The sequence below is a fragment of the Neovison vison genome, chromosome 11 (genome assembly GCF_020171115.1).
Source record: "Neovison vison isolate M4711 chromosome 11, ASM_NN_V1, whole genome shotgun sequence".
Taxonomy (NCBI): domain Eukaryota; kingdom Metazoa; phylum Chordata; class Mammalia; order Carnivora; family Mustelidae; genus Neogale; species Neogale vison.
The window spans coordinates 99,799,805-99,816,442 of NC_058101.1; the positions used below are offsets into that span (position 1 = coordinate 99,799,805).

Genomic DNA, 16,638 nt, shown 5'->3' on the forward strand with positions numbered 1-16,638 from the left:
TCTCCTACTTTTCCCCTTCCCCAGAGAAAACAAGGGCAATCTGAAGATAATTTCTATATTCACCTGTCACTTGGATGGCTCTCCTTCCAGATATCCAGGTGGATTTACATCTCTGCTCAGCTGTCACCTTTCCAGAAGGGCCTTCCCTAGTTACTATCAAAAATGGCTTCTTGGGGAAAAAAAAAAAAAAAAAAAAATGGCTTCTTGATTTATCCAGTTTTATTTTTCTTTGTAGCATTCATGACGCCTGACATATACTGTCTTTTCTGTAGTCCTCCACACCATTACTCTAAACTGTAAGCTCTATGGAAGTGGGGATTTTGTGTTTTGTGCCTAGAACAAAGTCTGACAAGTATTAAGTGCCTATAAATATTTATTGAATGAAAAACAAAATATCCAGACAAAAGATTTTTGTTTTTCTTAAAATAGAAACATGACACTTTTTGTTATAAAATTACAGTATTTAGCTGTCCTTAAGAGTGTTGTAGTTTTCCCTAATGTTAAGTAAGATTCACTCTTCCTGGAGGCAGCACGGTACAGAGACAAATACAGTCCTGGGGTGAGGGCAGGAGGGGAGTAGGCGGTGGGTGGGGAGAACATTTGGCTTTTACTATTAGCTCTGTCACTAATTAGTAATGTCATTTAGGGTGAGTCATTTAACCTCTCATTTCCATCAGGGAATGTGAGAGAGTACTTTTATTTTTATCTAAAGAAAATACCACCAAACACAAGACCAGTAAAAATCACTCACTACACACACCAAAAATCTTGTTCCTTTCAAAGTGAATCGATGGGACTTTCATAGTTATAAAACAGAATTCCATTCCACAATCTAATAGATCATTAATAGTTTTTATACTAAATATGCTGTTAGCAAATGAGAGACTTTTCTCATTAGAATAAAATCACTCTCAAAATTCAAGATGATAATCATAACAGTCAATTAAATAGAAGAGTCACATATGTCATGAAAATTTTCTTGCTATGAATGTACAGAAGAAAATGCCCAATTTAACTGAGAAAGACAAATTAAGATTATACCTAGTCAATACTCGTATGTATTTTAAAAGTGACATTGGTTTTTTTAGAATACAAACAGAATGAGTACTTGGTAATATCCAGAAACTAATAAAAACGAATGGATTCAAATACTACTAAATTCAAGTAGTAAACTCAATATATCCTATATGCAGAAGTAACACCAACCCTCCCCACAACAAAAAAACACCAAATATTGTCAAGCAAAATATTTTTAATTAGTAGGCTGATCATAAATAAATCCACATAAAAGATTTAACAGAATTACAAAGAGTTTTGTATTTCTTTCGTGGACTCGATTCATAATACGCATTAGTCAACCTCATTCTTGAACTGTGACAAAAGGAGTTGTCATCCAACAATGCAGTACAGTTTAAGCAATTTGTATTTTGTAGTTACATTTTTACATTTTCTTTACAAATGTAACATTTATGTACATTATATATATATTTTTCTATAGTTCATGTACTGAAATGCTACTTTTTTTTTTACAGGGAAAATATTGAATTCATGAATACAAATCATTCCTTGTTAAAAAGTAATTCATATAAACAAGTAACATGGTACCACTGCCTTTTGGCATCTCTTGTCAGACAGAGTTCAAGTCCGGAAGAGTTATATTAATTATCAGAAAAAGGAATTGATCTAATTTGACATTATGACGTATCATTTCACAGAGCTACCTAAATGTGCCGGCTTGCACTGCCGCACTACTGGAAATGTGCAGAAACCAATTCAAAATGGACTCGGTGAAACAGCATCATAAATACCATTAATTCAGGCTGAAGAAAACCTGTCAAGTTCTTTCTTCCCCTTCACCTTTTGCCAAAGCCTCAGGGGCTACACTCTACGCACTCTGTCTGTCTTGTAACAGCAAACGCCTTCGTTTCAAATATCCTAGATGTGCTTCCCTGACAGATTACGCTTTACCTAGGCTATGGGTCTTTTTCTTCATATTCAAATTTTATTCCACTTCACTTACAAATCTGGTGCTGAATGTGAAGCAAAAATTCATAGTAAGAGAATGCGGCTTCTGTTCGGTCTTCAATCAAATGTTGAAAAAATTCTGTTTTGGCAGGACTCTCATCTCTGAAATGAAAAAGAAAAAAGGGGGTATTTGTCTAAAAATGCACATTATTACAGAGTAATTATATATTTAAACAATTACTAACACGTGGGGGCTTTAGGAAAATGGAACATGGCTATTAACCAATTAACAGCATTCTCCTATTAGTATATGTTTTCATAATATTATTTAAGGTTTGCTCTGAAAACAAGCAGTTTCACACAGACTGCACAGGATAAGACAATTTCATAATTAAGTTACAGAAGTACTTACTTTACCACGTGAAGAATTGGGCTTAATGGTCTGTTGTCTCTAAGCCAAGTTATAAAGGATCTTGCTCTTTCTGATGAAAGTGTATCTAGCTCTGGAAGATGAGTCTGGTAAAAGTAATACAATTAGGAAATTACTTCCTTTCTCATGGACTATCGCAATATTAGAACTAAATCATGATTCATTCCTGTTACCGCCAACCAACTGCCAGCACTCTATTCCTAGACCTAAAGCAGCAACCAAAAGGGGGAAATTCAAATTGTTCACAAATCTGTTTATATTTTTCTGGATAAGTTAATAAAATATGTTTCATTCATTCATTTTTAGAGAAAGAGTGTGTGTGTGCACATGCGCAAGCAGGAGGAAGGGGAGCAAGGAGAGATAAAGGGAGAAGGACAGAGAAAATCTTAAATAGGTTCCACACCCAGTGTGGAGCCCAAGGCAGGGTTCAATCTCACAACTCTGAGATCATGACCTGAGGTGAGAGCAAGAGTCAGATGATTAACTGACTGAGCCACCTAGGTGCCCCAACACATGTTTAATGATAAGTATGTCACTGATATTTTGCCTGCATATTATATTTTTTCTAACTAAGTCAGTAAAACATACACAATGATTAGTATGTCACTGGTATTGTACTGTACTTTCAGTTTCATCTAAAGGAAACATGCAAATGAAGGGGGTTATCACTAACTTCTAAATTTACCCAACAGTTATAGACTCCATCCTCTTCTAAAAACAGTTATTCTCAGAGAATTGTGTGTTTCCGTTAGTCCCTAAAATTTAAGGGCAAGGGACACACAGATGGCCAACAAGATGCATGAAAATATGTTAGTCATCACTAATCATTAGGGAAATGCAAATCAAACTACAATGAGATATAACCCCCCTCCCCCATGAGATGTCACCTCACATCTGTCAGAATGGCTGAAATCAACAACACAAGAAACAACAGGTGTTGGTGAGGGTGGGAGATGGGAATTCTCTCGTACTTGTTGGTGGGAGTGCAAACTAGACAGCCACTGTGGAAAACAGTATGGAGGCTCCTCAAAAACTTAAAAATAGAACCACATTACAACACAGCAACTGCACTACTAGGTTCTGACCCAAAGGATACAAAAACACTAATTCAAAGGGCTACAAGAATCCCTATTTATAGCAGCAGCATCAACCATAGCCAAGATAGGGAAGTAGTCCAAGTGTCCACTGACTGATGAATGGTTAAAGAAGAAATGATATATATGTTTCTCTCACTTATAAATATATATAATATATATACACACCCCCACTGGAATACTACTCAGCCATAAAAAAGAATGAAATCTTGTCATTTCCAACAACATGGATGGAGCTAGAAAGTACAATGCTAAGCAAAATAATCAGAGAAAGACAAATACCACATGATTTCACTCTTCAATGGAATTTGAGAAACAAAACAAACAAGCAAAGCGGAAAAAGAGAGAGGGGGAGGGAGAGAGAGAGAGAGAGAAACTAAGAAATAGACTTTTGACCACAGAGACTCTAGACTATAGAGAACAAACTGATGGTTACCAGCGGGTAGGGTAGGAGGGGTGAAATAAGGGATGGGGGTTAAGGAGCGCACTTGTGATGCGCACCTGGTGGTGTATGGATGTGCTGAACTGCACTGCACACCTGCAACTAATATAACACTGTGTATTAACTAAATGGAATCAAAATAAAAACTTAAGAAAAAATTTAAGGGTAAGGAATTTTAAAGAACGGTGTGGACATGTAAATACATTTAAAAACTACGTGCAAGATTCTTTTTAAAGACTTAAGAGTTTATTCTTATATATTTTATAAATTGAATAAATACATATTACAAGATAGAAATAAATATTTTTGTATATGAATTTATATGATGGGAGGAAACATTTATATGTTTCCAAAGCCAAATTAATAAACTAAATCACTCAAAATACAGCATGTGAAACAAAAAAATTTAAATAGAAAAGCTTTACTTACTGATATTTTGTCTTCTTAATTATGAGTGAGCCTGAACATTGTTTCATATGGCTACTACTACATTCCCCCCCTGTATATTGTCTATTCAAATCCTTTGCCCATTTTTCTTTTCCTTTTTTTCTGAGGGGACCAGGGTGTCTTTTTCTGAAAGATTTGTAAGACAACTTTTTATACTAGAAAAATTAGCCCATTCTCAGTCCCGAGCTACAGGTAACTTTCTGATTTTGTTGTCTGTCTTTTGGCTTTATTTATTTTACCACATAGAAATACTTTAGTTTTTAATGCTATCAGATTTATTAATCTTTTTCATCACTGACTTACAAAGGCCTTATCCATTTTAATACAATAAAGATTATTTTTCTAGTATTTTTTCTTTAAATATATTCATTAGCACATTCTATTTTTCATGAATTAGATCCATTTTTGACCTCTGTTTTGTTCTGCTGATATGTTTATAAAGCTAGTATCACAGTGCTTAAATAACTATAGCACTAAAATAAAGTTCACTATTTTATTTAGAACTTCTTTTTCATAGGCTTTTCCCATTTGCTGACTTTTTTCCCTCTTTTCAAACTTCTCCTTATTAACTTCATTTGCTGAGTCTTAGAAGTGAACTCTGGAATTACTGTGTCAAATATAAAAAAAAAACCAACCAGAAATAGACAACAGCAATTGTTTGCTATTTGCAAACAACTGTGATTTTGAAATAGCAATATCACAATCAGAATGTGATAAAAATTACACTGATTTTATTTTATTATTTATTTATTTTTTTAAAAAGATTTTATTTATTTATTTCAGAGAGAGACAGTGAGAGAGAACATGAGCGAGGAGAAGGTCAGAGGGAGAAGCAGACTCCCCATGGAGCTGGGAGCCTGAAATGGGACTCGATCCTGGGACTCCAGGATCATGACCTGAGCCGAAGGCAGTCGTCCAACCAACTGAGCCACCCAGGCGCCCCAATAAAAATTACACTGATTTTAAATTAACTTCCGGAGGAAGGACATATCTACAATATCCAACGGTAAAGTAGGCCTTTCCTATTCATTACAGAGAACTATTTTAGGATCATATTTCTTTGGTATTGGTTAACAAACATACAATAAATGTCCACTGAAAAAATTACATTTATTATCAATAAAATAACTTAAATCAGAAGTTAAAGTTGTTGGAAAACATTTTGGCAGTTCCTCAAAAAGTTAAACACAGTTTACCATGTGACCCAGCAATTCTACTCCTAGGTATATACCCAAGAGAACCGAAAACGTGTGTTCAAACAAACACTTGCACATAAACTGTTCATACTAACACTACTCACAAAGCCCCAAAATGAAAAACACCCAATATTCATGAATGAATGACTGGATTTAAAAATGTAGCCTAACTGTTCAATTACTACTTAGTCATAAAAAAAGAATGAAGTACTCACACATAAAAACATCATGAGAAGTAAAACAAACACACACACACAAAAGGCCACATATTATGGAATTCCATAATTCCATAACATGAAATGGCAATGCCAGAGAGACAGAAGGTAATTAATGGTTGCCAGGGGAAAGGAGGAGGGGAATTTGGAATACAGGTTTTTTTGGGGGTGTGTGTGACAGAAATGGTCTGAAATTAAAATACTGGTGATTATTGTACCACAGTTGTATACTTTATGACAACTGAAATGGCGAAGTGTGTGAATTTAGCTCACTAAAAATTTTAAACAAACAAGCATACAAAAACTTAAAACTGTAAAAGGCACTGACCATTTTCTGTGGTATTGATGCAAAATTAGGATACCCGAGTACATCCTCTATGAAGTGATTGTCACAGCTTTTTCCAATCCAAATGTAAAAAACCTAAAATGAAAAAAACAACAAAATATTAAAACTCCCTAATCTGAAATTTTAGAGTGCTTCACATCTTCTTAGCTTAAATTTCAAGAATTCCCATAAACTGTATTTTACCATCTTCTATCTTTTTTCCCTTTAGAAGGTAGTATTTTAGCCAAGATAACCAAGTATTTTAGCCAAGACTCACTATTTTCCCTATCCACTTTTTCAGTTATTGTCTATTTTAACTAATGGGCTCTCCCACATCCACCCTTTTCCTGCTCAAAAGGTATCAGTTATGAAGTCATCTTGACCATTCTGATACCCTTCACCACCATCCTGCCCAGTGACTTCTCCTAAACTCCTAATTATTACTGGCATTTCAGGCAAAGGACAGAAGTTGAAATTGATAGACTACTGAGGTCCCTTTGAATTTTGGGATTCTAAATGGTAAAATCCTTAAAGACAGAACTTATTTCTTTACTATTCTATCAAGTATACATTATCCATACAATAAATAATCTATGATAATAAAACGATATCCAACTAGAAAAGTCTAAAATAAATTGACCTCTTGTGCCAGGGACTAATTTATTGCCTTTCTGTTCCTTATTTCACCTTTCACTGCCTGATCTATGATCATACATGTTTCTCCTTTTGCCCGCTGGAACAGTGTTAAATTTTATCAGTAGAGGGTGCTTACAGAGCCACAGTCCATAAGGAAAGCACCTTCTCTTGTCAGTTTTTCTGCAGACAATTTTTGAAGAGGTGGCTGAGGTACAACCTTGTCATTAACATGTATTGCACCCTGGGGGGGGAAAAAAGATGGAGTGAGCTTATACAACTATCAGCACAGTGTGGAACATAATGGCTACTAGCTCTTTATAAAATACTGAAAAACGACACTAGAGAATTTTGTAAGATGCAAAAAGTTACTGATAATACATTACCACCTTGACTATAGAATCAAGACACTCAAATGTACTCAAGTTACAAAGATAAAAACATGATGGGGCGCCTGTGTGGTTAAGTGTCTGACTCTCGGTTTTGGCTCAAGTGGTGATCTCAGGTCAAGAGATCAGGGCCTGTGTTGGGCTCTGCATGAGGCTTGTGCTAAGCGAGGAGTCTGTTTGAGATTCTCTCCCTCTCCCTCTGCCTCGCCCTGCTTGCCCATGTTCTCTCTCTTTCTAAAATAAATAAATAAAATCTTTGAAAAACAAAGATAAAAACATGAGTATGTAAAATGATCTGTACACTTTCTTCCCTTCTGAGATCACATATGTTAAAAGTACGATTATTAAATCTTCTGGAAAGCAAGCTACTCTTTTACATTTCTCAAGGAGCAAAATACAGAAGATTCCGAAGAGTAGTTTTACTCTAGGAAGAAAAGACACTACATATTTTCATATTAAAAATAACTGTTGGACATCAGATCTGGTTTATAATATAATCAAAACTGCACTTGTATCAGAGAGAACATACCTCAACATAATGAAGGCCATATATGAAAAACCCGCAGCTAACATCATATTTAATGGCGAAAAACTGAGAACCTTCCCCTTAAGATCAGGAACAAGACAAGGATGCCCACTCTCACCACTTGTACTAGAAGTCCTACGCACAGCAATCAGATAGCAACAAAAGGCACCCAAATCAGTAAGGAAGAAGTAAAACTTTCACTACTTGTAGATGACAAGACAGAAAACCCTGAAGGGGTGCCTGGATGGCTCAGTGGATTAAGCTTCTGCCTTCAGCTCAGGTCATGATCCCAGGGTCCTGGGACAGAGCCCGCATTGGGCTCTCTTCTCAGCAGGGGGCCTGCTTCCCACCCACCCCCCACCCTGCCTGTCTCTCTGCCTACTTGTGATCTCTCTCTCTCTGTGTCAAATGAATAAATAAAATCTTAAAAAAAGAAAGAAAGAAAGAAAACCCTGAAGACACCACCAAAAAATTCTAGAACTGATAAATGAATCTGGTAAGGTTCCAGGATAGAAAATCAATATACAGAAAACTGCTGTGTTTCTATACACTAATAATTAAGTAGCAGAAAGAGAAATTAAGAAAACAACCTCATTTACAATTACACCCAAAACAATAAAATACCTAAGGATAAACTTAACCAAGGATGTAGAAGACCTGTTTCTGAAAACTCTATTATAACACACTAATGGAAGAAATTGAAGATGACACGAACAAATGGAAAGCTATTCCATGTTCATGGCTTGGGAGAATAAATATTGTTAAAATGTACATACTACCCAAAGCAATCTGCAGATTTAATGTAATCAATATCAAAATAGCCACAGTATTTTCCAGAGAAATAAAACAAATAATCCTAAAATGTGTATGGAGCCACAAAAAACCCCAAATAGCTAAAGCAATCTTGGAAAAAAAAACAACAAAACTGGAGGTATCACAACCCCAGATTTCAAGATATCCTACAAAGAAATAATAATCAAAACAGTATGATACTGGCACAAAAACAGAAACATAGATCAGTGGAATGGAAGAGAGACCCCAGAAATAAACTCATGATTATTTGGTCAATTAATCTTTGACAAAGGAGGCAAGAATATGTAATGGGAAAGGACAGACTCCTCAACAAACGGTGTTGAGGAAACTGGAGAGCAACACACGAAAGAATGAAACAGCAACCCAAATATGTGATCTGAAACTGTAAAAATCCTAGAGGAGAGCACTGGCAGTAATTTCTCTGACACTGGCCAGTGCAACGTTTTTCTAGAAGGTCTCCTAAGGTGAGGGTATTGAAAGCAAAAATAAATCACTGGGACTACATAAAAATAAAAAGCTTCTGCTCAGCAAAGGAAACAATCAACCAAATGAAAAGACAGCACACCGAATGGGAGAAGATATATCCAATAAACCAAAAAGGTTTAATATCCAAAGTATATAAAGAATTCATACAATTATTTATACAACAACAAAAATCCAAATAATCCAATTAAAAATGGGCAAAAGACATGAACAGACATTTCTCCAAAGACATCCAGATGGCCACCTGACTCATGAAAAGATGCTCAACATCACTTATCAGGGAAATGCAAGTCAAAACCACATGAGTTACCACCTCACACCTGTAAGAATGGCTAAAATAAACACAAGAAACACAAATGTTGGCAAGAATGTGGAGAAAAAAGGAACCCTCATGGTGGGAATGCAAACTGGTGTAGCCATTGTGGAAAACCATATGGAAGTTCCTCAAATAAAAATAGAATTACAATATGCACTATTAGTTTGTATTTACCGAAAGAATACAAAAACACTAATTCCAAAAGACATATGTACCCCTATGTTTACTGGAGCATTATTTACAATAGCCAAAGTATGGAAGTAATCCAAGTATCCATCAAAAGATGAATGGATAAAGAAAAAATGGTGTATACACACACACACACACACAATGGAAAATTATTCAGCCATAAGAATGAATGAAATCTTGCCACACCATGGATAGATGTAGATGGTATAATGCTAAGTGAAATAAGTCAGTCAGAGAAAGACAAATACCGTTAAGATCTCACTCACATGTGGAATTTAAGAAACAAAACAAATGAACACACACACACAAACCAAAAAAACCTGACTCTTAACTATAGAGAACTGGCAGTCACCAGAAGGGATGTGGGTGGGGGGTGGATAAAGGGGACCAAGAGTATGTTTATCATGATGAGCACTGAGTAATATACAGAATTACTAAAGCACTATATTATATACCTGAAACTAATACATAACACTATATGTTAATTACACTGGAATTAAAAACAAAACAGGACACCTGTATGGCTCAGTCTTGTTAAGGCTTTGCCTTTGGCTCAGGTCATGATCCCAGAGTCCCAAGACTGAGCTCTGAGTCAGACAGGATCCCTGCTCAGCAGAGAAGTCTGCTTCTCCCTCCTCCCCTTTCCCCACTTGTGCATGCTGACACTCTCGCTCTCAAATGAATGAATAAATAAAATCTTTAAAAAAAAAAAAAAACCCAACAAAAATAAAAATTATACTCTGATCACATTAAGAACAGCCAGTATCTACAAAATATAAATGGAAATGTCCACTCTACAACTTACTTTGTAATAAATATTATAACCAAATCACAAGGTGAATTATTTCCTGTATTTCTGAAAACTCCATAACCACAGACAGTATCTGACAGTCCTATTATTCAACCAAATTCATAGCTAGTGTCCTTATTTAAGGAGGTTTTTTTTTTTTTTTTAAGATTTTATGTATTTATTTGACAGAGAGAAATCACAAGTAGATGGAGAGGCAGGCAGAGAGAGAGAGGAAAGCAGGCTCCCTGCTGAGCAGAGAGCCCGATGCGGGACTCGATCCCAGGACCCTGAGATCATGACCTGAGCCGAAGACAGCGGCTTAACCCACTGAGCCACCCCGGCGCCCCTAGTGTCCTTATTTAATGTATTATTACTATCATAGGGAATAAGCAGATGTAAAAAATTGTTACTAATACATTAGTAGCTTAGCTGTAGAATCAAGACATTCAAATATATTTAAATTACAAAAATTTCAAGTACACTAAAAAAATTATACCTCATCTGTCAATCTGTCTATCCTGTATAAGTTGGGGTGAATCATTTTCATCAGATGAACAAGCGGTTGACACTTTATCTGACACATGGCATATACACGATCATCGAGGCGTGTGCTTGTACCGGTTCTAAATGCTTTCTATAAAACAACAACAACCACACCGTATTTTTCAAATAAAACATAAATATAGACAAATATCAAAACAAATATATATACCATCACAGTATGGAAAAAGCACGACCTTCGAATAGACCTGGATTGAATTCTCAGCTCTGACATTCAATAGGCAGATATGTGAGCTAGTTATTTCACATATCTCAAAGCTATGTTATCTTAAGAAAAACAAAGAAAAAAATACCTCTCTAGGCTGCTGTAAGGATTAAATAGGATGATGCATATATAACAACTATTACAGTACCTGAGACTTGGAAAGATGTTCGATGGACAGTAAATCCTCTCCTTAGAGTCTCCTTCCAGAAGCACATACATTTTTAAGACTGTGCTATAAGCACACTATTATTCAAGCTGCTCCCACATACTGAAGAGTGAGAGCATATGGCTTCATGACAGTCATCATTTGTTTTTATATACTTTTTTCTACTGGTCTATTGTTTTTCAAAACTTTTCCAATGCTAAGTTGTAAAACTATCTAGTTAATTATTAAAAACCCCAGAAAACCTGGATTTCATTTCATCTTGTACTGAGAAGGTATGTAATGCATCTGATACATGAATGAAATGTACCAGTGTAGACAGAGAGCTACCTGTTTGAGAAGGGCCAAAACGTAGAGGGGAAAGAGCTTGAGGGAGCTGGGTGCTATCAGTGCGGAGTGCTGTAAATTTGAGACCATTGAGCCATACGCAGACAGGGAGTCCACCACAGCATTCACTAAGGCATCTCTTGCATCTGACAGGCTGGATGAGACAGACCGATCAACAGCTGTAACGCAATCACAGTGAACATGGATTTAACCACCAGACTCCAATGAATGCTACAAGGGATAAAATTTACACGCATTATTTAAGAAACCAACAAAAATTCTACTTTTAGGAGAAGACTAACATTTTACTTGCCCCTTCATTTTGCAAGTGTCTGCTCATTACACAATTTTGGGAAGTAAATCTGCATAATTCTCACAATCAGAGCAGACCTAGATTATTTTGGATCTTTTTTTCTTCATCTCTTTATATCTGAAACCACTTAACTGCCATTGATATTAGAGAATGTATATCAACCATTTACATCTGAGAAAGCTCTAGGGATGGTGTAGTTACTCCAGCAGAAGTCACATGTATAAAATATCATTTTTTTTTCCTGCATAAACAATGTAAGTTATACAATCTGAGTTATCCCTTGTGATCCTCTGAAATCTTCTTTGTCAAAGCATTCCCGGGTCAAGGAAACAAAGAGGGCAATTGAACATAGGTTCTCACACAGACAGTGAAAAGCCAGGTATCAGTGTGAAACTTATTTTCTTCTAAGTACATATTTTATTAAGCTAAAGATAGCCTACAGATATGCTCAAGTATTAAAAATAAAACTGCACTGAAAAACAATCAGTTATAATATACTGAATTTGAAATATAGATAAAAAATAATTAAAAATTGGCATACTTTTGTAAATGCTATTATAATTTTCCCAAAATGAATAACAATGACTATTTTTCTCTAGGGCTGTATGAAAAATAAAGTTCATTTCATGCCCCAAGAGAAAATTCACTGAAAACCAAACATTCAATGTTATACTGATTCCCCAAAATAATTTTTTTAAATTTACACACAATAAAATTTATGTTTTTGGGTATAATTGTACAGGGATTATATGTCAAACACACAGCCATATAATCACTACCATAATCAAAATACGTAACAGTTCCATTACCCCCAAAATATCCAGTGGTATTGCCCCACTGTGGTAAAATCCCACTACCTTTAACCCTGATAATCAACGATCTGTTTGTTCTCCATCCCTATAATCTTCCCTTTTCCAGAAGGTCATATGAATGTATAACTCCATTCATTTAGCATAATGCCTGTGAGAGTCATTCGTGTCTACTGACATAGCATCAGTTCATTTCTTTTTATTACTGAGTTGTATTTTCACTGTATGGATATACCATGGTTTGTTCCTACTTTTACCAGTTGAAAGACATTTGGGTTGTTACCAGCTTTCAGTGATTATGAAGCCCTCAAAGATTTTTTTTTTTAAATTTTTTTTTTCCAATTTATTTATTTTCAGAAAAACAGTATTCATTATTTTTTCACCACACCCAGTGCTCCATGCAAGCCGTGCCCTCTATAATACCCACCACCTGGTACCCCAACCTCCCACCCCCCGCAAAGATTTTTAAACTAACGCATTAACAAGAATTATAAGAACAGTCCAATTCACAGTGCTGTAAATGAAAATGGAGAACGTATGTATCTTCTAAGTAAGGGATTTATAGGGTAAAAAAAAAATGCCCAGGTTTCAGTTTTTAGGACAGAAAACCACCTTTCACCTGTTCCTTCACATTTTCACTCACCCATGTTTGCCAGGAGGCAGATGGCAGCCTGTACATCCACTCCCGCATATACATCTGCGAGTGAGCTTACTACTGGCAAACACAGCGTGTGCACTCTAATTCTCCGCTCACCTACACAGAAGGAGGAAGCAACATCATTGCAGAAACACATCGGGCCAAGACAGAAATAAAGCAAACAGTTCAAAACATTACTCAAATTACTATTCTGATTGGATTAAATCACCCATAGAATTCTGAAATGTGAATACAAAGTGTTGCAAGTAAAACTTTTTTTTTTTTTTTTAAAGATTTTATTTATTTGACAGAGACCGAGAAATCTCAAGTAGGCAGAGAGGAGGTAGGCAAAGACGGGGGGGGGGGGGGGGGAGGGGAAGCAGGCTCCCTGCTGAGCAGGGAACCTAATGCATGGCTCCATCCCAGGACCTTGAGATCGTGACCCAAGCTGAAGGCAGAGGCTTAGCTCACTTAGTCACCCAGGTACCCCTCAAGTAACATGTTTTAAAGAGAAATAAAACACTCCCCAAATCTGTGGACTATGAACCTATATTGTATTTTGTATATAGCTGAACATTAGGTTCTGGTTTTTATTTTAATATCGATCATTCCAAATTACATCCAACATAGTAAAAGGTCAGAAAACTTGACTGCCAAATAACTAATATGGGCCTTATGTGCTAGGTAGAATTTTTTATTTTATGGGGCAAAAAATAATGCCAAGGATGACATAACTGGATTTAGCACCAGTTTACCAGACACATATGACCCTGAGAATACATGACTTCCACGAGTCAAAAAAGATACTAAAGACTCAAAAATGATTTAAAACAACAACAACAAAAACAGAACGCATATTTGATTAACTATGCAAATTCCATTTATCTCCCACTGTATGTTCGTTCATTCTCTCTCCCCATTTCCCTAGCATGTAAAAGGAGGGGAAAACTACTACTGATTTTATTTCCTGTCTGTTAACATTACCTTTGCTTGATGTATATAACAGGGCTGTCTGAAAGCACACTAAGGAAGTATCTGTCAAATTTTCTTCTATTGACAGTTGTACTGCAAATCCAGCATCAGGATTGATGTTGGCAAGGGATAACAAATCAGTGGAACGGACAAAGAAGTTTCCATGAAAAGTGTGCATTGAAAGACCTAGGAAAGAGAAAACTTTTTATAAAAGATGAAGTAACAAAAGTATCTTTATCTTGGGCTAAAGTTACTTTTTAAAGTAAAACCCGACTCTGATTTTTGAATCAAAAGGATAACTGGAGAGTAGGACTGGTGTGTTAGCAGAGGTTCTAAATACCAGTTCAGAAAAAACAATACAGGTTATATAAAAGGGAAAGTAGACATTTAACTTGTATTGATAACTGATCTTATACATTCTCATATGAAACAAATGGTAGTTACTGTGTAACTCTTTTAAGAATTATAAATTAGAGAAGAGATTCCCTTCAGCAAACATTCACATGAAACTGAGGTAAACTAAAGACTAACTGAATGATTATAAATGCAATCATTCATCAGACAATTTTCATTTACAGTCTTCCCCACTTCTCTAATTCTCCTTCTAAAATCACCTCTAAGGTGGCTTTCTCTTAAGTTCTTCCTAATAAAGCAAACATTACTTTTGCTTATTTATTCAAATTACTTAAAAAACTGGGCAATGATTATTCAATAACTACATATATTTAAAAGAGCTTACAGCTACCTGGATGAGGCAGAAAGTTCTTCACAATGAAGGATCATTACAGGTAGTCATTGGTAATTAATTTTGACGAAAGTATGTAATATAAAGCCTACCTTTAATAATTTCATACCTTTCGTACACCTTATTCTCATAACCGCTTCAAATCCAATTTTTCTTGTGAGATACCGTTTTAGGTCTTTTTGTAACTTTTCTGCTTGTGAAGGATTGTGAGTATAGTGGAAAGACGGGTAATAATAGATGCACCCTGCAGAGTACTTGGACATGCAAGCTTCAGAGAGAAACAGAAAAAGTATTAGCTACAGAAATAAGAATATCCTGTAATAATACCCAGTAATATCTTACTTGTCCAACAATAGAAGAGATTCTATGTCCTGAACAAAATCTGTCATAATGAGAAAACCTAAGCAGTCAAAAGGATAATACATAAATCTGAGCAAACACAACTATTTGTAAAGTATGTGATAAGGTTTATCATTAAGCAAAATGGTAAAGGAATTAGATTTTAAAAACAAAGAGTAATAGCATTTTAGATATGTATAGTGCTTTACAGTTTACTGGTAATTTTCACAGATTGTATCTATCTAATTCACATGCTTTTTACCCCCAAATGTTGAGAACTCTTAATAAAGAGTTTAAATTTGACTACATGCTAAAAGCGTTTATGTAAACAGATGAACATGACGATATCTCCTTACCTAGAGAAGCAAGATCAGAATACTGTGAACTTAAAAGGAACAGATCCACTGCAGTCTGCTGCCCTGAGCAATCTAAAGCCAGTTTCTTATAAAAATCAGTTGCAGGGCCAAGATGTTGTACAACCTAAGTCAACAGGTCATAAAGTAAGAGCTAGAAACCTTGCACTGGACACATATTTCTACGTCTCTCTTACAATAACGAAGAGGCTATCCTTCGTCCTCCTATCAAACTAAGGAAGTTTTTTAAATGTCGATAGTTGGCACAGATCCTTTAAAAATACTAATAACTGCTAATATTTATAAAGCACTTAAAAAGCACTGTTCGAGATATTTTATGCAAATTAAAGTTACCTACATTTTACAGGTGAGGAAACTGAGGCAAAAACTAGATTAAGAAATGACCGGTTACATAGTTACTGAGTGGTAGATGCTGGAAGATATATCTGCCAAGTCTGACCCCTGATTGAGTGCTGTTAACCACCACTTGTACACTGTTCGTAAAGATGTTTAAGAGTCAAAGGTTAAAGAAGGCTTTTCCTACTGGTGTAAGGACACTTGAGCTGCGAAGGTGGCAACCGAGAGGAGTTAAAAATGTAAGAGCCAGGCTCCAAGTTCTTCATTACTATCCTACGTTACAAAACAAAATGTTTCAATCCTCTTAATTATAGTGTAAAATTACTATATTAGAGTTTACTCCAGTATGAAGAAATATGTATACCGGCACAGGAATTTAAGCTTTTGAGTCCCAGGCAGATAAAGAATATTTCAAGGAGTTAAATGAGAAAAACAAAACAAAACAGCACTGAAGACTTCAGTAACACATAACTACTCTCCTGTGTTCCAAACCCCTCAGTATTCTATAATGGACTGCAATGGATCGATGAACTGAGTGACAGCTATACTTGACGCGTTTAAAAAATATACTTGCCCCAATTTATTTTAAAATTAGGTTTTTTTT

At 35.6% G+C, this 16,638-nt stretch overlaps 1 protein-coding gene across 5 annotated transcripts in view; it reads right to left on the bottom strand.

The window, feature by feature from the left end:
• Positions 1 to 1,234: 1,234 nt before the first annotated feature.
• Positions 1,235 to 16,638, bottom strand: part of SEC24B (SEC24 homolog B, COPII coat complex component) — a 92,892-nt gene continuing 77,488 nt past the window's right edge. For all 5 annotated transcript variants that reach the window (XM_044224285.1, XM_044224283.1, XM_044224281.1 and 2 more), the window contains 10 exons: positions 15,681 to 15,804; positions 15,095 to 15,253; positions 14,253 to 14,426; positions 13,275 to 13,385; positions 11,513 to 11,688; positions 10,750 to 10,887; positions 6,887 to 6,991; positions 6,118 to 6,210; positions 2,378 to 2,481; positions 1,235 to 2,127 (listed from right to left, as the gene is read on the bottom strand). In XM_044224285.1, the coding sequence (XP_044080220.1) occupies positions 2,013 to 2,127; positions 2,378 to 2,481; positions 6,118 to 6,210; positions 6,887 to 6,991; positions 10,750 to 10,887; positions 11,513 to 11,688; positions 13,275 to 13,385; positions 14,253 to 14,426; positions 15,095 to 15,253; positions 15,681 to 15,804 (1,299 nt within the window). In that variant the 3' untranslated portion in view covers positions 1,235 to 2,012. The remainder of the gene's footprint in view (positions 2,128 to 2,377; positions 2,482 to 6,117; positions 6,211 to 6,886; positions 6,992 to 10,749; positions 10,888 to 11,512; positions 11,689 to 13,274; positions 13,386 to 14,252; positions 14,427 to 15,094; positions 15,254 to 15,680; positions 15,805 to 16,638) is intronic.